At 44.8% G+C, this 24053-nt stretch overlaps 1 protein-coding gene across 9 annotated transcripts in view; it reads right to left on the bottom strand.

Moving 5' to 3' along the window:
* ADAM15 (ADAM metallopeptidase domain 15) overlaps nt 1-24053 on the bottom strand; it is a 192829-nt gene that overhangs the window by 125366 nt on the left and 43410 nt on the right. For 8 of the 9 annotated variants that reach the window (XM_085638489.1, XM_085638483.1, XM_085638486.1 and 5 more), the window contains exon 2: nt 17631-17740. In XM_085638489.1, coding sequence (XP_085494615.1) covers nt 17631-17740 — 110 coding nt within the window. Of the gene's footprint in view, nt 1-12538; nt 12611-17630; nt 17741-24053 lie in introns of those variants that run through there. The other variant, XM_085638487.1, reaches the window with a different exon arrangement.

Below are 24053 nucleotides of genomic sequence, written 5' to 3'. Positions count from 1 at the left end.
GGGCTCCATCCGCTTGGGCACCCTCAGACTCTATGGTTGAGCCGCTCTAGCCTCTCAGGCCTATAGTTACCGGTTCCACTATTCCCAGTCGTACGGCTGCCGCAGCCGCTCCCGGGCCACCGGGGGGCTGTTACAATGGAGTCGGTGGGCGGAAACCCGCTTCTCAAGGGCCTCCGAGTGTCAGATACGCTCAGGGCGCTCAGCCTCGCATTACGTCCTGGTGGCGACTCACTAGTGCCCGGCATGTGGTTCAAGGAGAGCAGCGCCAAGAATCTGCGGCACCGGGACTTCCTGGCACCCAGGGCTGCCCTCGGCAAGCTTTACCAGCGTGGGGAGGTACGGGGCGGCTACACATGAAGTGAACCCCACGAGCTCGTCCACTCCATCACCTTCCCCGAATCTTTGATTTAGTGTTCAGCCACCATGTATCCACCCAGTTACTCAGTCCTCCCACCAATCCTTCTATACAAGCACCCGTTTAATTTATCCACACAGTTACTCAGTCCTCCCACCAATCCTTCTATCCAAGCACCCGTTTAATTTATCCACCCAGTTACTCAATCCTCCCACCAATCCTTCTATCCAAGCACCCGTTTATTCACCTGTTGTGTCCACCCATTAATTTATCCTTCACTTTGCTACAACACTTATTTACTCCATTGATCCACTTGCGTATCCACCTATACGTTTATGTATCTATCTTTTCGTGCGTACACACATAAGGTTACCTTCTGCGACTGTTTGCACCGCTTGATCTTTTATTTATTCACGACTCTACCCTGTGTTCAGCTCCTCGGTTCGCCTGGTCTCCTGTCTGTTCACTCACTGAACCAATAAATCGTCTGTACCCATAGTAATTCAGCGGACCACTTGTTAATTAAGCTGTTTGCTCTCACATTAAGCCATCCAGTTCGCGTATTCGTTCTTTTGATCAGTGTTGAATTCACCCAGTCGTTCATGTCTGCCTTTGTTTACATGCCTCTTTCCTTATCGATCTCTCCCCTGCCCTCTTTCGACCCACCTGTTCCCCCTTCTCCCCCTGTACCCACACCCGTGTAGCGGTACATCTCTTACGTTCCATCATTACATCGTCATAATCCTGCTTTAAACGTGGGTTCGAGTCCCTCATTTATCCGTCTATGTACTTCGCCAAACACTTATTCCTTCGTTTGTCCGCTATTCATTCATACCTTCAGCAGCAATATTAGGCATTCGTCCATGGCACGTTTTCAATGGCTTTCCTCGCAAGTTAAGTGTTACTGGGTCCAACAACCACACGGAATATTACAAACTAGGCTGCTCGCGTTTCCTGCAGCCCTGCAAAAGAAGAATAGTGTTTTTGAGTCCGAGACGGGTTCACACATTTTGTGAATTCGACCCTGATTATCGAACACCCCAGGCACTGCATAAAAGTTACTTCCCTTTGATTTCGGAAGGATGCTTACTTAGCATGTTCGCTGCGCGCACCTTCATTGCCACTGGTTGTATGAAAGACTTCGGAAAGAGGTCCCTGTAAACTTCAGCACTTTCATATACATCTGATTCCTGTCTCCTGTGAGTCGGGAGGCATTTCCTAAGACCCAGGTGTGTTTAGAGACTCGAACAATACATGCTCGGCATGTGTGTGAAGGGGCAAGGACATCGGATTTGTTACTGAAATAATGCAGGCGGCGTGGAGTGAGCAATTATGGGAAGGGTCTGTTCGAGTCATTTCATGAATAACAATCATGATAGTCCAACGTTGGGAGTGCTGTTTCTGTCTAGAGTTGTGTAAAGGGATATAAACTACATTCGAAAGCTCCGTACTTTTTGCTGGGGGTGGCCTGCATCCAGAATAAGTCGCATTAGAGGGATTCTGGGTTCTTTGTAGGGACCTAATTGACAGTGGCCATGGGAGGGGGTGAGTTGGCCACCTCAACGGATATATAGGGGACATATATGCGCATATTGCCCGTAGCTGTAAGCCCTTGACTGCGCCGCACCTACTTTGCACACCAGGTTGTATGAATGCCCAGTGCCATTTAGGGTATCGTTCTTGCACAGGAAGCCCACTATTAGTGGCTGGCTAGAGCTCTCACCACTACTCCGCTACCATTCAGCGAGGTCGGCATTGCCCACCTAGTAGAGAGGATTGTTCAATTTATTTATTTTGGGGTTTTGTAGAGTGCCCTGTATCCGCAACGGGGCCTTCTGGTGCTAGAAATGCTGTAGTAACTAAGGGTTAAAGCCAGCTGGTGGGTGAAAATCCATTTTTTCAATCTTGGTTGCAAAACCTCCCTCTTTGCGTGTCTCTGTCTTGATTGTGTATGGGAAGTAAAGGGTTCAGTGGCTTACAAACAAAACTGCTGTGCTGCACTCCCTCCTTATGGACTTGCCTCTCACCAGTGTTTTGCTAGAAGCAGCGTCAGTAGAAGAATCTTTGTTTAGCATCTAAGAGTGTTCGTTCTCGGTCTTCCTTGCAACAGCCTCGAGCAGCTGTTCTCAATGACAAATAGTTTTAGAAAACACCAATGTTCCATTTTCACGAATGGTTCTGTTAAGGTCAAACGTTAAAATTACTGCGTGCTTATGAAAGGGCCGGTTGGTAAACCTCAATAAAGAATTCTTACCAGTGCGCCTTACTCCTTCCAGTTGTGATTTGAAAACCTCACAGCCATATCCTCCCCGAAGGGCAGCACAAAGAACCCAGACTCTTTGAGGGTTCTGTGTCTGGCAAACAGGAATACACCCGGGCCCTCTAGCCCATAACCCTATGTACACGAGGACCCTCTGCCTTAGAACGCAATTATGTAAGTGCCCTCTCCCCAGAAACCAAACTACCCTGGTGGGGCTGGAACACTTTTCAGTTAATTCTTGATAGAAGTATAAATTCCTAAGATTGCCCTGTGACTCTCTCCGTTGTCAGAGTATATACAGCTCACTGTGTCTCTTTTTTTTTATTTTTTATCAGTCATGCATACATGCTCCCCTTTGTCCTTAGCCTGGCGGGAAAATGAGCAGCTAGCGTTAGTAAACCCTAAGAAAGCGACATTTCCAAAATCGGTAAACATTCACTTGTATTTATGTATTGATCATTATATTATTTATAATACAGGTGGGTTTGTGCACAGGCCCTTTGCCCTTTAAACAAGGTCTCTGCGATGCTCTTAATTATTTGTAATTGCTTTGAGATATGTTACGATATTGCTAAAACTAACATTTTAATAGGAAGTGCTGTGTTTTTTAAGGAAATAAAACAGCACTTTCTTTCATTCAAATTGAATCAAGGCAAAGCGTGTTTCACTTTTGACATCCAGTGAACGTTGGATAATATGGAAATTCCAACATGGCGATTAGGTGCAAGCCAAAGAATTTGAGACCGAGCAACGTCGTTAGGGCCTTAGTTGACAACCATTCATTAAGAACAAGCAGTTACAATGCAATGGTCTCGGCATTGGTAAAGTTAGAGCTATTGGCATTGCTCATGACATTATTTTTGTTTATGTTTTAGTTTTTAAAACATTTTAAGAAACGGCATTGTTATTTACAATGTCAATAGCTTAATCTGTGTGTGGGTGCAAATGCAATAGGTCTCGCATTTGAGAGTGATTAAGCTATTGACATTGTAAATAACAATGCCGTTTCTTTAAATGTTTTAAAAATAAAGACATAAACAAACATAATGTCATGAGCAATGCCAATAGCTCTAACTTTACCAATGCCGAGACCATTGCATTGTAAATGCTTGTTATTTACTGATCCAAAGTCTTGGCTCCTACCCAAAGGAGCGACAGGCAACAGCGGTTACGTCATTATGCCTTTTTTCTTTTTTTTTTTTATGCAGTACAACATTGGCAAAAAAGTATTGCTTCACAGCAAACAGCACTAACAAAGCCAATAATAGATCCACAGAGGAGACCGACCGGCTTTACCAATGCTTGTCTTAATGAGCCATAATTTAGCTATAACTGGGATACCCAGCACCCTGTTGATTTGAAGGTGTCAATGTTTCTGTGGTGAGGGAGGAGGGATGATAAGAAGCAGGCAAATATAGTGAATTTGTAGGTCTATTACACAGTGTTTTATCAGAAGTCAGTTATATAGTTGTACTGTGTGTTATGTTATTTGGGTGTAGTTGGTGTGAAGCCGCGAGGTGAGACTGTATAGGATAAAGTTTGGCAGTTAGTGGTGTGTGCCAATTGAGGAGTCTGCAGTGATGTGTCACTTGGAGTGGTATGGTATTGCTTGCAGTCTTATAGGTATAAGTTACTAATTTGAAATGCATCAATCGAAGTAATTTTTGGCGTTGAGCAGTTTTTGTTGGGTTGCGTAACAGTGTACTCTGTAAGCTATGGAAGTTGCAACATTATGTTGGGGACTAACCATACCCATCAAAACAGAAAAAACAGCATACACTATCAAACAATGACATTCATTTCTAAAGAAAGTCTTTAAGAAATGTACAAAGAAGCACTCAGATACAAAGTTCTGCCATCATGCCATTCGAATTGTGCTTAGCACAATACCAATGAGAATAACATAACAGAGTTGTGAATTTGTGTCAAGCTGTGTCTGCCCTTGGGTGGAGTGTGCTGTGTGTCTGCCAGCTGGGGCGTGTAGAGGTATTTCAAGGTACGTTTGGTAACTCTGATGAAGTCAGGAGCTTTGATACAATGGATGTTCATATGATGTATGCGGATCTGTGAGCAGTGTTTTCTGATGTTGTAAGGTGTGATAGGGTATTGCACTTCTTGGGGTGCCATGGTAGCTGGTGAACTTTCACCTGGAGCTGGTTGTGGTCCTGCATGCGTTTGTATTTTCTGGGTCTGGGCATATTATGCGGGTATGGACTAAAATAAAGCATGTGTGCTAGACGTCAAGCAGCCTTTTTCACTTCAGGTGACAACAGCAAGGTATTTTCCTCACTTCCCTACTCCTTCAAGGGAGACTACGTTTTCTGCCTCAGGTGATAGTCTTCTTCACAGGTGTAAAGAGCTCATCTCATCAACAACGACAGACCCCTCAGGTTTACACAGAAAAGACAGCCTGCACGCTGGAATGATAGTAAACAAGACCTGTACTTGTGTCATGGCCTGGTCACAGGAACAGAAGTCACCCATATTAAAAGGAACATTATTCTGGGTGTACTCTGTCATCCAACTGAGTCAAACCCCCTACTGATGAGCAACATCTAATATCTTGTAGAGCATCTGTCAGAGGACTCATGGAGTATCTTGTGCCAGACCCCTAGCGCCGTCGGTCAGAATGAGTAAAGTAGGTCCAGGATGGCACACAGATCTTGCACCAGGACTTCCATCCCCACAGTTGGCAAGAAGATCTGCGTACTTAAATGATTTATAGGTATTTAATAATAATATCCTCCATCGGAGAGCTTTACATAGATTTAACAAAAATTGTCACCAGAATGTTTATAGATTTACCAAGATTTATCAAGGCGCCAATATCCTTTAAGTGGGTTTCCCCTGGAGATCAGTGATGAAAGCACGTTATATATATTTATAAAAAGATTGCAGGTCCTTACAGAGATTCAACAAGCAATACATAGGTTAAATGTAGCACATTTTCCCTATGCTAATAAAGCAAAGCCTAGATTAACAGAAAATTACATAAATAAAAATGAGAGTTTAGAAATTGACTTTTCCGAGGTTCTGCCAGACCACCATAGTGGCTGATTTCCGCATTAGCGAGTACCAGTTATGAGGAAAAATTCCCACCATTTTTTATTTTTCAGCTCAGAAATGGGATTGTGAACTCATGAAGGAATTTGTTTTACTATGTCACACTTATGTGTACTGTTCTGTGTTGTAGACTGGCCGCCATAGAGTTCTCTATGAGGTACCATAGTGTGAGGCCCCACTTTGTGAGTCTAGGGACAGTGTTTCACAAACAATGTATTTTGTATAGCAAATTGCACATTTTAGTTTCAGAGTGCATCCTTAATATCAGATTTGAAAGTATTGGCAACTTATTTCAATTAAACATTTCCCCTAGTTTAATAATAAAAAGTCTCACTTTAAATCAGCAGCGCTGAGCATGCACTGCTATATCTATAGAGCGACAAATTCTAATTACACAAAAGTTGGAGGCATGTGAAAATAGCCACTGGCCTTCCTCGAAGATTTGAAGTTGGCGGCGGAGGGCTCAGTTTACAAGGTGAGGTTCTTGGAGCCAGACCTTGACCTGAACATAGAAATCTCCGGAAAGGAAGGCGTTGGGTGCAGATGTCTGCGGCCTGGCTCTTACTTCAGAGGAGCCAGGGATTTAAAGCGTTAGGCAGGACCCGGGGAGGAACTTCCTGTCCCCATGCTGTCACTTCCTGTTCATATCCTGACAGAAATTCCCTTTTCCTCTTCTTTGCTTGCCTACCAAAGTATAAGTGATCAAGCATTTGTCCCGATAAGTGCTTCCGTCCGGCCCTCCCACCACCGGTTTCCAGGAGCGGAGATGAACAACACCCCAGGCTGATTACTGAGGAAAGTACCATCAGATGAAAGTGCCATGGAAGCATCGGGCCACAAGCCAGAGAAAAGGGCACCGAGGGATCACATAGGATCCGCCAGTACCATCACACTGAATAGAAAGGTAACTACTGTGAAAGCAGCCGTAAATATGGCTTGCAGCGACTACCTACCCTGGCGCATACAACAATGAGGGTCATGAAAACACCAGAAAGCTGACCTGGGATTAGCACACTAGTGCAAACAAGAATTGAGATGGTGGTGTGTACCTTAAGTGCCAGAGGCAAAGAAAAACATTTTAAGCACAATATCAGGCAGTGAGATCTTTTTTAATCAAGTCAACTGATTGAAAAAGCATAACAATCCCGTCAAATCTGAGAGTTTTCCACATAGATTTAGATGTGTAAATAGCGAAAAACAAGCAACTTGTTACTAAACATATATGGTTTTTGAAAAAAACGAATTTCAAGAAAAATGTGTTATGTTTGTATAGAATCTATACTTTTGATAACACTGGGTTGATTTAAATAATACTCCAAGAGTAGTTTTGTTTTATTTCTCTAAAAAATGAGTTCATTTTTTCTACAGAATCTATTCTTTTGTTGTAACCGTTCATTTCAGCAATATTCCCAGAGTTCGTTATTGTTGTTGTAGCGCTCCATAGGCTCTCCCCTGAATACCGGCCAAGTTGGGCCCCCTGACTCCACGGAGGCGTTGCAGGGCTTCTGCCTTGCATTCCCTCGCTCTCTACCGGCCTTCCGTGTCCAGATCCCCAGAGTTGATTCCTTTTGGGAACTCCCACATGCTCTTTTGGGCCTGCTCCACCTGAAGGCGCACCAGTTGTTGGCCATCCAGTAGGCGTGTGAAGGATATTTCCAGGCCTTCATATTTATCCCATTTATTTATCGCTTTTTGGACAAGGTCTGGGGGCTTTGATAGTAGAGAGCATTCTTTTCCAGTCCCCCGGCTTTTCCAGTACCCCATCATCACTTAGAGCGACAGCCGCCTCTCTACTGCAGAGGATCTGGGCCAGATCTAGCTCAAACAATATTTTATTAAAGCACTCTAAATGAACCCAAAAGGAAAAAGTAATCCTGTATACGCTGTTGGACTTCCGCTGAATTTTGCGATCTATCCCGCAGCAGGAAGTCCGAAATTTTTCAATATCCTGCTTTTTCCCACTTTTGAACAGTTTCAGATGCAAGCTTAACCCCAGTTCAATGTCTATGACAGCTAGTGGCGTCGCCACATTAATCTGGGGAATGGAATATCTCCTATAGAGATCCTCACAGATGGGAGTTCACACATACAGCCATGTCCGGTTGTAAAATATGAGGATTACACCCACATAGTATTATTTCCGTCTTTGTCTTGTTTATTTTATACCCTCCCAGTTCTTTGTATTGATCAAAAATCTCGATAACCTTTTCTAGGGTCTCCCTCCTAGTATCCAAAATTAACATGATATCATCGGCATATAGTTTTATCTTATCGATCTGTAGGAGAGGAGGCTGAATGCTATTAGTTCTTCGGATATCTCTAGTCAGAGGCTCTATAAAGAAGGCAAATAAAATTGGTATTAGCGGGCACCTCTGCCTTGTGCCACGCAACACCTTTATTTGCCACACTTCTACTGAGTTGATGATAATACCGACTTTGACTTTACAGTACATATTATGGTGGGGAATAGAGATTGATGGCTGAGGTGCTAATGCCCCACCCTCCTGCTGTGGCAGGAAGTCAGGACACGCTGCACTCAAGACCTAGCTCAATGGCGGCTGCTGTTTCTTCCCGGCTGCTACCGGCTGTTTTCGGCCACGATTAGACGGCCAGAAAGTCGGGGAACGAGCGGCAAGTGGCAGTCAGCAGGCAGAAACAGGGAGCCATTAGGAGCTCCCTGGACTTTGGCTGAAGGGAAATCATGGTTCTCGGGGGCGCACAGGAGCGGATTTGTTTTTGTTGTGCTATTTTGTGGGCCAGGCTATGTGGATGGGAGTAACCTGATTTTCCCCTCTGCAGACTGGGTGGTCAGCGGGGTACAGGTGAATTGGAGATTAATCTCCCTCCTGCTACGGCCTCCAGGTTTCTCGCCGGGGTAAGAGCACGCGCTCTACTTATTTGCCTGCAGGGGTTGGCAGTGCTACCCGGTAGAGGGTCGCTGGGTAGGGCCATAGCAGTACCTTCTCTGGTGGTCAGGGTCACCAGTGTACTGCAAGACTGTGGATAATCAAGTGAGATAAACTGTGGAGATTTACAAGATCCTGGACTGAGGGTGTGGGTAAAAAAATGCGAAGCCGCTCTGAGGTCTCTGGCTATACAATTACAACCCACTTTGAGGTCTCCGACCCGACCCTTCGGGCTCAGAAATGAGTAGGGCAAGCTACAGCACAAGCAAATCGTACCACCTCGGCCCATAAAAATGACACCCTGCCTAGTAATACTGAAGACCACGAAGAAGGCACATGCATCACTGAGGACCAGCACTTCCTGGAGGGGGTTTCGGAGGCAGTCCCTTTGAGCTTTATTCAGAGCGCCAGTAGCCCGGAATCTCTGTCAGCTCCACCTACTCAGACCTTAATGCAAAATTCAGTGGAGGTCATCTCGGAACCGGAGGCTCCTCTTCTAAAAAGTAAAGAAGGCATGGAATACCCTCTCTTCACGAAGGTTAAACCGGGTCTGGGTACAGGTGCAAACTCTGGGGCTGATTTGCCTGAGAATCCACAACCCCCACAACCCATGCGGCCCCATCTACAGTCCTCTGTTCTCTTCTGAGGTGGCAATTGGATGCTATTTAAACCCTTGACATCCTCTACTACTAAGTCAGCAACTGCACTGGGATCATTAGATACTGAACAGAAGGACCCAGGATGTTGAAAGATGCAACAGGACCTAGTTTCTCCAAGCAATCAGACGCTGCAGGGGGATCTTCCTTCTACGATGCAATGGGATGCCAAGACTTTGTTACATCTCAACCTGGAGGAAATAAGGGACCTGAAAGCCTCACAAACCACCGAAATCGCAGCTTTACATGCACAACTCTCTAAGATCGAGGAGACAGTTGCCCAGATCCAGGAGAGGTTAAAATAAGCAGAAATAAGGATCTCTCAGCTAGGGATCAGGTAGCTAGTCTACAGGAGAAGACAACCACTTTCCAGAAATAGAAATCCTCAATTGCTTATAAGTTGGAGGAACTGGAAAATCACTTGAGATGCACAAATCTGCATACTGTTGGGGTTCCGGAAGGACTTGAGGGACAGCAAAGGCTTCAGTGGGCAAACACCTTTATCAAAACATATGTTCTCCCTGAACATTCAGGAGATCTCACACTTACATTGAGTGCCTGCGCATCTGCCCCCGAATTCAAAGTATCCTTACACAATACCTGTGAATTTCGGAGACTATCGGGTGAAGGAGCTAGTGCTATCCAATGCTATTAAGAACAGTGCCGTACTCCTGAAATTCCTCTCTGTCACATATTCTCCGACGTCCGCCTCAGCAGCTAAGCGGAGGAAAGAATTCGTAAAGATGCTTCATCTTTTTAAAGCACAGGGAGCCCAGGCAATGATCGCGCAACAGTCAAAACTGAAGGTGTTAGTAAAAGGGCGTACCACTTATTCTGTGATGTCTCTGAGGCTCAGGAACTATTACAGTAAATATTGAATAAGCCGTAATTGAAGACGAGAGAGCGGGGCATAGTTACTTTAAAGCACGAGTTATAATTACTAGAAACAACTATAACTGGCGAATTTTAGTGGTTTTGTTAGTTTGAAATGTTATGTTTTAACTGACATTCTCACCTGCCTATAACTTCCTTTATGCTTTCTTTTTCAGTGAAAAAAAATATATATGTACACACACACACATACATAAACACTGATGCATATCATCCATGCATGTGCCTCTAATAGTCCTGTAGGACTGAGACAGTCATAAAACTGTTTTTCTCCAAGAGGAATGTGGGGCTGGACAAGTCAGTTACATATCTGAAAGAGAGATGGAGAGAGCATAATGTGTGTGAATGTATGAGTGTGAGTGAGAGCTTGTGTCTGAATGTATGAGAGAGTGCGAGAGCTTGCATGGGAATGTATGAGAGAGTGAGGGCTTGTGTGTGAATGTTTGAGGGCGAGTGAGAGAGCTTGTGTGTGAATGTATGAGAGAGTGAGAGGGAGCTTGTGTGTATAAATATGAGTGTGAGCGAGAGCTTGTGTGTGAATGTATGTGTGAGTGAGAGCTTGTGTGTGTGAATGTATGAGTGAAAGAGAGTTTGTGTGTGAGAATGTATGAGTAACAGCTTGTTTGTGAATGTGTGAGTGAGAGAGCTTGTGTGTGCGGATGTATGAATGCGAGTGAGAGAGCTTGTGTGTATGAAGGTATGAGAGAGAGAGAGCGCCTGTATGTGATTGTATGAAGGCGAATGAAAGAGCTTGTGTGTTAATGTATGAGAGACAGCTTGTGCGGGTGAATGTATAAGAGAGCTTGTGTGTGAATGTAGGAGTGCAAGTGAGAGTTTGTGTGTGTGAATGTATGAGAGAATGCAAGTGAGAGAGCTTGTGTTTGAATGTATGAGTTTAAGAGCTTGTGTGTGATTGCATGAGTACGAGAGCTTGTGTGTGAATGTATGATTATGAGTGAGAGCTTGTTTGTGTATGTATGAGAGTGCAAGTGAGAGCTTGTGTGTGTAAATGTACGAGCTTGTGTGAGTGAATGTATGAATATGAGAGCTTGTGTGTGTGTGAATGTATGAGTACAAGAGATTGTGTGTGAATGTATGAGTGTGAGTGAGAGAGCTTGTGTGTGAATGGATGATGGTGAGTGAGAGAGCTTGTGTGTGTGAATGTATGAGAGATATACCTTGTGTGTGAATGTATGAGTGCAAGTTACGAGTTTGTGTGTGAATGTATGAGACATGCGTGTGAGAGCTTGTATGTGTGAATGTGAGTGAGAGAGCTTGTGTGTGAACGTTTGAGTACGAGTGAGAGAGCTTGTGTGTGAATGTATGAGATGAGAGAGTGTGAGAGAGATAGAGCTTGTGTGTGTGAATGTATGAGGGTGAGTGAGAGATTGTGAGTGAATGTATGAGTACAGGAGCGTGTGTGTAAATGTATGAGAGAGTGACAGAGAGCTTGTGTGTGTAAATGTATGAGGGCGAGTTAGCGTATGAGTTAGCATGAGAGAGCTTGTGTGTGACTATATGAGTACGAGTGAGAGCTTGCGTGTGAATGTATGAAAAAGTGAGAGATTGTGTGTGTGAATGAATGACTGCAAGTGAGAACTTGTGTGTGAATGCATGAGAGTGCGAGTGAGAGCTTGTGTGCGTGAATGTATAAGTATGAGAGCTTGTGTGTGTAAATGTATAAGTATGAGAGCTTGTGTTTTAATGTATGAAAGTGAGAGAGGGCTTGTGTGTGAATGTATGAGTGTGAGTGAGAGCTTGTGTTTGAATGTATGAGAGAGTGTGAGTGAGAGCTTGTGTGAGAGTGAATTTATGAGGGTGAGTGAAGGAGCTTTTGTGTGTGACTGTATGCAAGAGTGAGAGCTAATGTGTGTGTGTGTGAATGTATGAGTGTGAGAGCTTGTGTGTATGACTATGAGAGAATGCGAGTGAGAGAGCTTGTGTGTGTGAATGTATGAGAGTGCAAGTGTTTTTATTAGTCTTTCTCAGATAGGTTACATGGTTTGTGGCCCAGTCAGTCGCATGTGGTCTCTCTAAATGACTGCTCAGGAAGGCAGAGCTAGACACACATAATCGTCATGTGAAGTGGGCTTATAAATAGGAATTTTCTAGAAATCAAACTTAGGTATTATTTTTCTTGTTTTGTAACTTTATCTAGCGCGAACTCGCCCCGAAGGTATTGGAGCGCTTTACATGAGCACCAGTTAGATTACACATGGCCACGTTCACGTTTTAAGCCGTGAGAGATTAAGTGATTTGCCCAGAATCATAGGATGTTTAGCCGACACTGAGACGGCAACCTCGGTTCCCAGTTCCCTAGTTGGCACCTCTGGCCGTATTACAACATTCACTCCCCCTTCCAAGGACACATCAAAACCCCTGTGAGGCGAGAAAAGCGTGTACATACCTTGCAGGTCGGCACGGGCTCATAACAGATGCGTAACATCCGTCCCTGCAGCCTCATCTCCAGGGGACTTCATAGCACTGAGAGGTATCGGTATTTGGCGTCAGGTGCTATTTTAAGAGCAATGTCAGGCCGTGTTAGCAGGGTTTGAGACCCGAGCAGGCAGCCTGTGAGGCAGGAGTGCGCCATGCGCACGTGCAGGGTGGGAGGGACACAGCTGCAGCGCACGTGCGTCTGCACTGCGCCGAGGCCAGGCTCTCGGCAGAGCAGAACATCTGCACTTTGGACGGAAAAGTTCAAAACTGCCAGTAGCACAACAGGCTCAGGCGGTAAACACTACAGGGCAATGTCGGCCCCAGAAACTGCCACCGAGTTACTGCTGTAGTGACTGCCATTTAGGTATCCGGCGGTAAACACTCATTCCAGGTCAGTGCACATACATTCATTAAAGGACAGTGTCAGAGCACAGACATTCATTCCAGGTCAGTGTCAGAGCACAGACATTCATTCCAGGTCAGTGTCAGTGCACATACATTCATTCCAGGACAGTGTCAGAGCACAGACATTCATTCCAGGTCAGTTTCAGTGCACAGACATTCATTCCAGGTCTGTGTCAGTGCACAGACATTCATTCCAGGACAGTGTCAGAGCACAGACATTCATTCCAGGTCAGTGTCAGTGCACAGACATTCATTCCAGGTCAGTGTCAGAGCACAGACATTCATTCCAGGTCAGTGTCAGTGCACAGACATTCATTCCGGGACAGTGTCAGTGCGTCAGAGCACAGGCATTCATTCCAGGTCAGTGTCAGTGCACAGACATTCATTCCAGGACAGTGTCAGAGCACAGACATTCATTCCAGGTCTGTGTCAGTGCACAGACATTCATTCCAGGTCAGTGTCAGAGCACAGACATTCATTCCAGGTCAGTGTCAGTGCACAGACATTCATTCCAGGACAGTGTCAGAGCACAGACATTCATTCCAGGTCAGTGTCAGTGCACACACATTCATTCCGGGACAGTGTCAGTGCGTCAGAGCACAGGCATTCATTCCAGGTCAGTGTCAGTGCACAGACATTCATTCCAGGACAGTGTCAGTGCACCGACATTCATTCCAGGACAGTGTCAGAGCACAGACATTCATTCCAGGTCAGTGTCAGTGCACAGACATTAATTCCAGTTCAGTGTCAGAGCACAGACATTCATTCCAGGACAGTGTCAGTGCCCTGACATTCATTCCAGGACAGTGCCAGTGCCCAGACATTCATTCCAGGACAGTGTCAGAGCACAGACATTCATTCCAGGTCAGTGTCAGTGCACAGACATTCATTCCAGGACAGTGTCAGAGCACAGACATTCATTCAAGGTCAGTGTCAGTGCACAGACATTCATTCCAGGACAGTGTCAGAGTACAGGCATTCATTCCAGGACAGTGTCAGTGCACAGACATTCATTCCAGGTCAGTGTCAGTGCACAGACATTCATTCCGGACAGTGTCAGTACGTCAGAGCACAGACATTCATTCCAGGTCATTGTCAGTGCACAGACATTCACTCCAGGTCAGTGCACAGACATTCACTCCAGGTCAGTGTCAGTGCACAGACATTCACTCCAGGTCAGTGCACAGACATTCATTCCAGGTCAGTGTCAGTGCACAGACATTTATTCCAGGTCAGTGTCAAAGCACAGACATTCATTCCAGGACAGTGTCAGTGCACAGACATTCATTCCAGGACAGTGTCAGAGCACAGACATTCATTCCAGGTCAGTGTCAGTCCACAGACATTCATTCCAAGACAGTGTCAGAGCACAGACATTCATTCCGGGTCAGTGTCAGTGCACAGACATTAATTCCAGGACAGTGTCAGTCCACAGACATTCATTCCAAGACAGTGTCAGAGCACAGACATTCATTCCGGGTCAGTGTCAGTGCACAGACATTAATTCCAGGACAGTGTCAGTGCACCGACATTCATTCCAGGACAGTGTCAGTGCACAGACATTCATTCCAAGTCAGTGTCCGGCAGTAAGCACGCACTACAGGGTGGCGTCATTCATTGGAGTTCAGTGTCAAGTGGTAAACACATATCCCAGACCAGTGTCAGGTCACAGCCATTGCGACAGGTTCAGGGTCACATTTAAATATTCATTCTAAGCCACTGTCAGTCGGTAAACATTCCTTTCAGACCAGTACTTCTCACTGGAAGGCCACGATCCGGGCCCTTAGTTTGCTGTAAGCCTATAGAACAAGTTACTTACCTTTGGTAACAATGTATCTGTAAGAAACATTAGTAGTGATAGATTCCTTACTTTAGAATTACCCCCAGGCGTCAGGCTGGATCCGGAAAGTTTTCCGTCAGCAGTACCCCTGCGCGTCGGTAGGTGGCGTCGTGCGGCTCCACGTCCGTCGTCGGCGTCGTGATTGCCGGGATGACGTCGTGGGCAATACTTATACGCCGCCCACGGTAATTCTAAGGTAAGGAATCTATTACTACGTGTTTCTTTCAGATTTCTAGGTCATCTAATTAGTGGCGGGAAAGGGACTTAGGGAAACTCCACTGAGGTGTTTCCTGTGCTATGTAGGTAGAAAAAGGACAAAAGAAATACTAAACACCGCCTGCTTCTGGGGCTATTTGCAGCCTGCTACACGTAAATAAATGGAAGGCTGCAGTTTAATTTGAGCCCTTTAATACTGATTTCTGTAGTTAGATGTGTACAAATATATTACGTTTCTGAAGACTAAGAGCTGCAGATTTTGCATTTCTTCCCTTATTAAAAACAGAAAGCATAAAAAAGAGAGCAATAAAAAAAAAATCGGAACACACTACAGTCAGAGTCATCATTCAACAGCAGGTGGTTAAAAAAATAAAACGAAACGCTTCTTATTTCAGCGTCACTTCAACATTTGAAATATCTGGAAACCCCCAACTTTAAAGTGGATTTAGGTTCAAATGCTTAAGATGTAAATATCTTAGCCGTTTGACTGGACTGCTTGATTTCTTCCGTTTCTGGATACCGACACACGGACTCGGATTTAAAAAGCTCTTGGATTTATTTTTCTGGTAACGCGTTTCGCCTGTCTCATATATATAGATATAGTTATATATACACACACATATATATATACACACATATATATATATATATATATATATATATACACACACACATAAATACATACACACATATATATAACAATACATATATATATGTATACATACATATATATTGGGGGGGGGGGGGGGGGGGGGGAGGTGTTTGGTGACTTCAGCCCACTTCCCTCAATCTGTATGGCAGGTCGAGATTTCTATGACCCCCAGTGCATAGCTTTCTTTACATTCCCTGAACTTGATCTGTCAGTCCGAGCGAGGCCCGATAGTAGAGTTTTTGTCGTGCACAGCACTGCAGTGGCCTAGCCCCCCCCCCCCCCCCCCCCGCCCCCCACAAAGAGCATCCTGTAGAGGAGAAAGTTAGGAGGCCTGGATGTCAAGGGTGGCTCTTATCAGGGACCAGCTTTTGGAGGGTTTCCTGAGGAAGACAGGGGCAGCGGCAGAACAGATACGGATGGGAAGCGGTGCGAGAGACCCGCCGTGACATATAGGCGCCTGGGCAACCGTGGGACTTGTAGAAACACTGTCAGATCTGCAAGCGGGGATATCCGCAGGCAAGTTACAAAGCCTGCTGAAACAGTCCCCTTTCTAACCTTCTACGGGGAATTGGCGCAGTTAGTAAGGATGACAGCTGCACATTGTAGCTCACGTGTTGGTCACTGCATGCAGACGGGGCTGTGAACAGGCTTGCACTGGATGCGTGAGGAACGATTGGGACATTCATTCTACTGAGGTCGATAAACTGATTTGCTGTGACATGACTAACAGCCACACATTTTTACTGGCACAAAGGGGCAATTCAGTTTGTGGGGCACAGTATATAAGCGCTCAATGTGTTTATTTATTCAAAGTGCATGCAGAGCTGTTATGCAGTGTCCAGTTTGTGGGAGGGACTCTGCAAGACCAACAGAAAGACTCGGTTTTAGGGCCAGAAATTAGGGGGTGGGTGTTTAACTATATACCGAGATTGCCCCTCCCAAGAAGGAATACGCAGCTCTACATTTTCACAAACGATCAAATAGTGACTGGCATGTGGGCGAGCCTATCCTTTCTGCAGCAGCGACTGCCCATGATCGTATCTGTGACAAAAACTGCTTTTCATATCATGAGGGAACAAAGCAAATACAAGGAGAAGATGGACGGAACGCTAAAACTTTTCAGACACTCACCCCCAGTCACAGATCTGGGTGGACTCCATCATCGTTCTTTAGCTCACTTTGCCACCACAGTTCAGACCCAGCTATATGCAAATCAGTCTTGACCCTGTGCCTCATGGGAACAGTCCAGCCTGAACTGCCAAGCTAGGTCTTCCCTGAACCGGAAACAAACATCCTGGGACCGGTTTTGGGGTAAAACCCCTCATCAGCCAGGCCAGCTTGAATCCAGTAGCACAGTGAGCAAGGGACCCACGTCTGGGAATACCCTGCCAACTTAGGGCAAACAAAGCAAACACAAGGAGATGATGGACGGGGCGCTGCAACTTTTCAGACACTCACCCCCAGTTACAGATCTGGGTTGAATCCATCCTTGTTCTATAGCTCACTTCGCCACCTCAGTTCAGACCAAGAGGTCAGACGAGGTTGGACAAGCATCAAAGCCGTTTAGAGAATTGGTCATTTAATAAAACTGAACAAAAAAACACACAGTTCATGGTTTAAACTAAAACTAGGTCTCCTGCTCCCAGCCCTAGATATCTAGGTACATGGCAGAGGACAAGCTATAGTGCAAACATTCAGGGTCTTTTGGCCAAGAGAATATCAGTGTCCCCTGTAGTTTCACAGACAGCACACACCAGTGTGCGGGAATCTCAGGAATATCATGGTTAACTGTAGAGCTCGGTGAGAGGATGTTAATGGCTTTGGTTAGAATGCTTTAGTTAGACCAGAGCAAGGTCAGGGCACCACACCATTAAGATCACAGGTATGACTCAATCAGTTCCAAGATCTTGGTCAGTTACAGAAGCCCCAACTAAGCCTTTTCCTTACCTTCAGAGCCTCCTGTAGGGTCTTCCTTCGGCCCTCAGACAACACCCAAGGAAAGACTTCGGTGAAGGGTGCGGGCTCCTCCTCTCGGACATTGCTTTGGAAAGCACGGCCTGCACAGTAAAGAGAGACATGAGAATAACTGAAGTGGTTGCATTTGTAACACTTTTTCTAAACCAATGAGGCAATAAACAAGGGTACTTGGCCAATGCTTAACAATCTTCTTATCCACGTCAGGATGCTAGAGTAGTGCTGGCAGCAGTGTGAGGACCATACCAGTGGTGGAGGTAGGCGTGGTTTTACTGGAGGCGCCCTGACACTGGTACTCATAGTCCGGCCACTCCTACAAGCGCCAAAAGCACAGTCTCAATTCACCAAGTGCCGAGATGTGATTCGGTTCGCAGTATGCGCTACACTAAGTCATACCGATTTATAAAGGACGTGAAAGCTAACTTAAGGTAAGAAACACAACCAGTAGATGTCTAGATACGGTGAAATAAAGTAAAAGTAACACATTAAAGAATAAGAAATCAAACTTTCACTGCAGCCCCCAGACGTTCTTACATAATCAAAGGGGCCTAACAAGTTCAACCTTTTACGCTTTCAGAAAGGTCACGAGTCTTGGCTATTTGTCATGAATTCTGTGATAGGACTACATCTTCAACAAGCAATGGCAAAAGTAATAGGTCTCACCTTTATAATGTGAGTGCCAAGCTGCTGGCGTTGCCAATGTTTGTAAAGAATTGTTTCAAAAAGTTAAAGGAAGAAACATTTAAAAAACGGGAGTAAAAGCAAACATATCTTACCATACCTCGAAAATTCTCACTGAATTTCATGTTTTCAATCTTTATAAATGGCACGATTTATTTTTCAAATTCTTTTCGCTCCAGAAACGGAACAGAGTTTCAAAAGAATAATGAAGTGTAAGCATGTAAAAGGAAACTCTTGCAAAAGCTTAATATATTTTCCACAGAATTCAGCCATTTGATTCTCGGCAGTAGCCCAGAGAGCCGATTCATCGGCCTCCAGGAGAAGTGTCATGCTAAGTGCACCTTCTGCCCCAGGTGCCAGCTAAAAGAGAACAACAGATGGTCCTTCTGCCAACACCCTAAAAGCCTTTCTGTGCCAAAGCATATGCTTTCATGCAATGTTGAATGCAGGAGATCAAACAAAAAAAACTCTTAAAGCCTGCTCTTCAGCCGTGCCCCAGCAAAAATATTCCTAATGCTGTACTTTTATAAATATGTTGGGAGGGGGCATGCGCAACATTGCCGAGGAGTGTATTTGACATGGGTTGGGAGCATAACACAAGAGAGAGCTAGAAAACACATGAACTCTCATGGAATGCGGATTGATAAAGAAAAAAGTATTTCTCTAAATGTGAAGCTGTCAAAGGTTACAAATCAGCCATTCGAAAGAAGAGGAACAAACAAGAGGGAGAAAGCCACAAATTAAGAAGCAAGAAACTGGGAACGACAATAGAGCCTACCAATTATAAGCAATGGGTGGGCTCTAAGCCCATGCCATGCTCACAATAGGTCTATTGCAGCCAGCCCTTCCATAGCTGTCTGGTAGGAGGGACCTAAAACGAGCACTTGGACAGTCGTGCACTATCAATTCAATATTTTCACCAGAGGTAAAATATAAATACAATAGAGCCAGAATACAGGACATCAATGGAAATCACGATCAGGGATCTTATGAAAAACCAAACCCCCAAAATCTACATCCTTGAAGGTTCTTGTCACGAGCCCTTGTGTGCAAGTTAGAGATTACGTATTCATCTGAATGAAGGATTGCGGTTAGGAAACTGCCATAATGGAAACAGGACTGCCAAGCATTTACAGACTGCTAGTGTAGGGAGATCTGTGGTTGTAGCAGACGAGCTCCAGAAATAGGACGGATAATTCACGTTTGCCAATCTGGAAAAGTACAAGAAATAACAGTCAATGCTAGATCCTGCAAATGGTTGTTGGCAACAGAAAGCGACAACTGGAGATAGTTGTTGGTTGCAGCCAGACAGTAGCACTGGTTTGTGACCAGCCAGAATGCAGGAATCAGAATTGACAGACTGATTTGAGTGGTACCATGGCTTAGTAGAGGAGACCTTGGACTGTAGATTTTATGCTATAATCCTCTTTGGAAGTCCTTCGATTGCGTCAATGGAGTGGTGAAGTTAGCGAGATGGTCTAGAGAAAGATGTTTTGCGCTGTTGTGTATAGTGATGAAACTCGTGCACGAAGTGATGATGTGAGCAAAGACTTGCAGAGGACCCAGAAGTTACATGGGCAACTACACTGGAAACAAGACGGTGGGTTTTAGCTCATGTATTACAACTGAACCTTTGCAGAGGGTCAGTGTTTCAGTATGTTGCATGCTGAGAACCGTGGTTATCGGTTATCTGTACACAGGGCCAGCTCCCCCGCTAAGGCAGAGGAGCGTCTCCTCACTGCTTTTCAGCAGTGAAAAAAGGAAAAATAAAAGGAAAATAACGCACTGTTAGCATTCTATTGCTCCGTAGTGGCTCAGTTGTGGGTGCGGGGTGGGGCTGGGTAGTCAAGAGAGGGGAGGAGTGGTGGGCACTCTCCAAGTGCGCATGACAGTTTGGCGTGCTGTCTTGGGCCGGCCAAACCGTCATGCGCACTTACCATGTTCTCCACCAGGCTGTATTGCACAGCCTCGGTGGAGAACATGCACAGGCTTCCACTCCCTGTGCGGCGCTCAGACCAAGCCTGTGTGCTTCCTGCTTCTGGGACTTGTCAGGAAGAGAAGCGGAGAAGAAACGACGGAGGAGAGACAGCGGCCGTGAAGAGTTAAGTGAACATATATATTTTTTTCACCCTGTCCACCGCCCCTGATCTGTGCCAGCCGCCACTGTCTGTACTAAAGGAATGGGAGAGACATTAATGCAACACCGCCCCTGATCTGTGCCAGCCGCCACTGTCTGTACTAAAGGAATGGGAGAGACATTGATGCAACTTTACATTTTCTATCTGAGACGGACAAAAGCAGAGCAGATACATAGACACTGCCTTGCAATGGAGAGACATCTTTTCCGCTCAGCCAGTGGCATACTTACTAGGCTGATAACCCTTCAATGATACAGCACTTCATATGCAATGACTTGTATTGTGGGGGCATGAATTTAGTGGCAAGATGTATTAGGTACCTTTAGATCAGGGCCAGTGTAGTAGCTAACCTGAGCGACAGCATGTTGTGCCATCCTGAAACCATGCAAACGCTGTTCTTTCAGAGCCACTGCATATGATTTGCCTCCTGTGTTTGCTGTCATACCACAAAGAAGTAACTTGTGTTTTACTATTTTTGTAAGAAGCACCGCCTACTGCAGTACCGTGGCTCTGGGTCAAAGTGTTCACTGGGTCAAAGTGTTCACTGCCCCGCAGGACGGTTACCTGGCAGAAGGGACTGCAAATAGCACTGTCTGTTACATGCTAGTAAGGCAGAAATAGCCCTTTCTGTTACATGCCCCCAAACTATAAACAGCCCTCTATAATATACTACTGATCCACAAATAGCCCTCTCAGTTACACGCTACCAATTTACAAATGGCACTGTCTGTTACACGCGTCCAATTTACAAATAGCACTGTCTGTTACATGCTACTGATCCACAAATAGCACTCTGTTACACGCTACCAATTTACAAATAGCACAGTATTTTATATGCTAATGATCTACACTGTCTGTTACATGCTACTGATCCACAAACAGCCCTCTCTGTTACACACTACCAATTTACAAATAGCACTGTCTGTTAAACGCTACCAATTTACAAATAGCACTGTCTGTTACATGCTACTGATCCACAAATAGCACTCTGTTACACGTTACCAATCTACAAATAGCACTGTCTGTTACATGCTACTGATCCACAAATATCCCTCTCTATTACACGCTACCAATTTACAAATAGCATAGTATTTTATATGCTAATGATCCACACTGTCTGTTACATGCTACTGTTCCACAAATAGCCCTCTCTGTTACACCCTACCAATTTACAAATAGCACTGTCTGTTAAACGCTACCAATTTACAAATAGCACTGTCTGTTACATGCTACTGATCCACAAATAGCCCTCTCTGTTACACGCTACCAATTTACAAATAGCACCATCTGTTACATGCTACTGATCCACAAATAGCCCTCTCTGTTACACGCTACCAATTTACAAATAGCACAGTATCTTATATGCTAATGATCCACAAATAGCCCTCTCTTTTACACGCTACCAATTTACAAATAGCCCTCTCCGTTACACGCTACCAAACTACAAATACACTGTCTGTTACACGCTACCAATTTACTAATAGCACTGTCTGTTACATGCTACTGATCCAAAAATAGCCCGCTCTGTTACATGCTACCAATTTAAAAAAAAATAGCACTGTCTGTTACATGCTGACAAACTACAAATACACTGTCTGTTACACGCATCCAATTAACAAATAGAACGGTCTGTTGCATGCTTCTGATCCACAAATAGCCCTCTCTGTTACACGCTACCAATTTACAAATAGCACTGTCTGTTACATGCTACTAATCCACAAATAGCCCTCTATTACATGCTACCAATTTACAAATAGCACTGTATTTTATTTGCTAGTAATTCACAGATAGCCCTCTCTGTTACACGCTACCAATTCACAAATAGCCCTCTCTGTTACACGCTGCCAAACTACAAATACACTTGTGTTACACGGTACCAATTTACAAATAGCACTGTCTGCTACATGCTACTAATCCACAAATAGCCCTCTATTACACGCTACCAATTTACAAATAGCACTGTATTTTATTTTCTAGTAATCCAAAAATAGCCCTCTCTGTTACATGCTACTAATCCACAAATAGCCCTCGATTACATGCTACCAATTTACAAATAGCACTGTATTTTATTTTCTAGTAATCCACAAATAGCCCTCTCTGTTACATGCTACCAATTCACAAATAGCCCTCTCAGTTACACGCTACCAAACTACAAATACATTGTCTGTTACACAGTACCAATTCACAAATAGCACTGTCTGTTACATGCTACTAATCCACAAATAGCCATCTTTTACACGCTACCAATTCACAAATAGCACTGTCTGTTACATGCTACTGATCCACAAGTAGCCCTCACTGTTACATGCTACCAATTTACAAATAGCACTCTCTGTTACACGATACTAATTTATAAAGACACCTCTCATCACATGCCACTAATCTGCAAAATGTCCTCTCCATCCCTTGCTATGAATCTGCAGATATCCCAAGCAGTTACATGCTACCAGCCTACAAATAGCCCTCTGTTACATGCTACTATTCTGCACATGTGCCTGGCAGTTACATGCTACAAGCCTACAAATAGCCATCTACATTACATGCTCCTAATTAGCAAGCATCCCTGCCAGTTACATGCTACTAACCTACAAATAACTGTTTGTAACACGCTACTAACCTACAAATAACCCTGCCTGTTACATGGTACCAATCTGCAAGTAACAGTGGAGGTTACTCGTCATTAATCTGTAAATAGCACTGCCTATTACAGTCTATTAATCTGCCAAGCACTCCGTCCGTTACACTGCACTGATCTGCCAAGAGCACTGCTGATAACAGAAGACTAATTTGCAAATAGCCCTGTCTGTGACATGCTAATGGCCTGCAAGGACTGTCTGCCACGTGCTACTAATCTACAAATAGCCCAGTCTCTTACATACTGTCAACTTGTTATTACGACTGTGACAAACTGCTATTTTTCGGACAAGGGGATGGTGTTGGAGAGGCCTAGTGTGAAACGAGGGCTTGCTCAGACTGTTACACACTGTTTATCTGAGGATAGGGCTAGGTGTAACACACACGACTCTTCCTGGAATAAACTACCTGTTAAAGCGGGCTATTCCAGAAATAGGACAGGTTGTTCGAGACTGCTAGCCTTGAAGTAGGTGCACACAGATGTACAAGGAAAACTGTACAGAACAACCCCTTACACTACGAAGCACTTCGAGCAGAACGCGAAGCAGCATACAACGAGTCTTAAAGTGTTCTGAAAGATGAGTCAAGTGTTAAGATTCATAATTACATTCCCTAAAAAGGGTACACACAGTTTATGGACTACTACTGAATACACACATGGTTACCCCACACACATTTAGTCATTGTGCAAGCCCCGGTCCACTTCCTGTGGCTAAGGCGGAAGGACCACTGACAGATGTGCCGAATTCATTCTTTCATTCATCCCCCCAGCTTCCTGCAGACTGGACATCCCCTTTACACTAAGCTCGCAGTCTATTAATAACAGCAGGAAGGCGCCGGTTACTAGTTCAGCAATTTTCACAAGGTCGGATGACATCCTGGTCCTACTGTGCTTGTCTAACATGCCCTGACAAAAACCCGCCCTCTGTTACAATTCCACAAT

This window comes from Triturus cristatus, chromosome 12, assembly GCF_964204655.1.
Source record: "Triturus cristatus chromosome 12, aTriCri1.1, whole genome shotgun sequence".
Taxonomy (NCBI): domain Eukaryota; kingdom Metazoa; phylum Chordata; class Amphibia; order Caudata; family Salamandridae; genus Triturus; species Triturus cristatus.
This window is presented reverse-complemented; position numbering and strand designations above follow the sequence as displayed.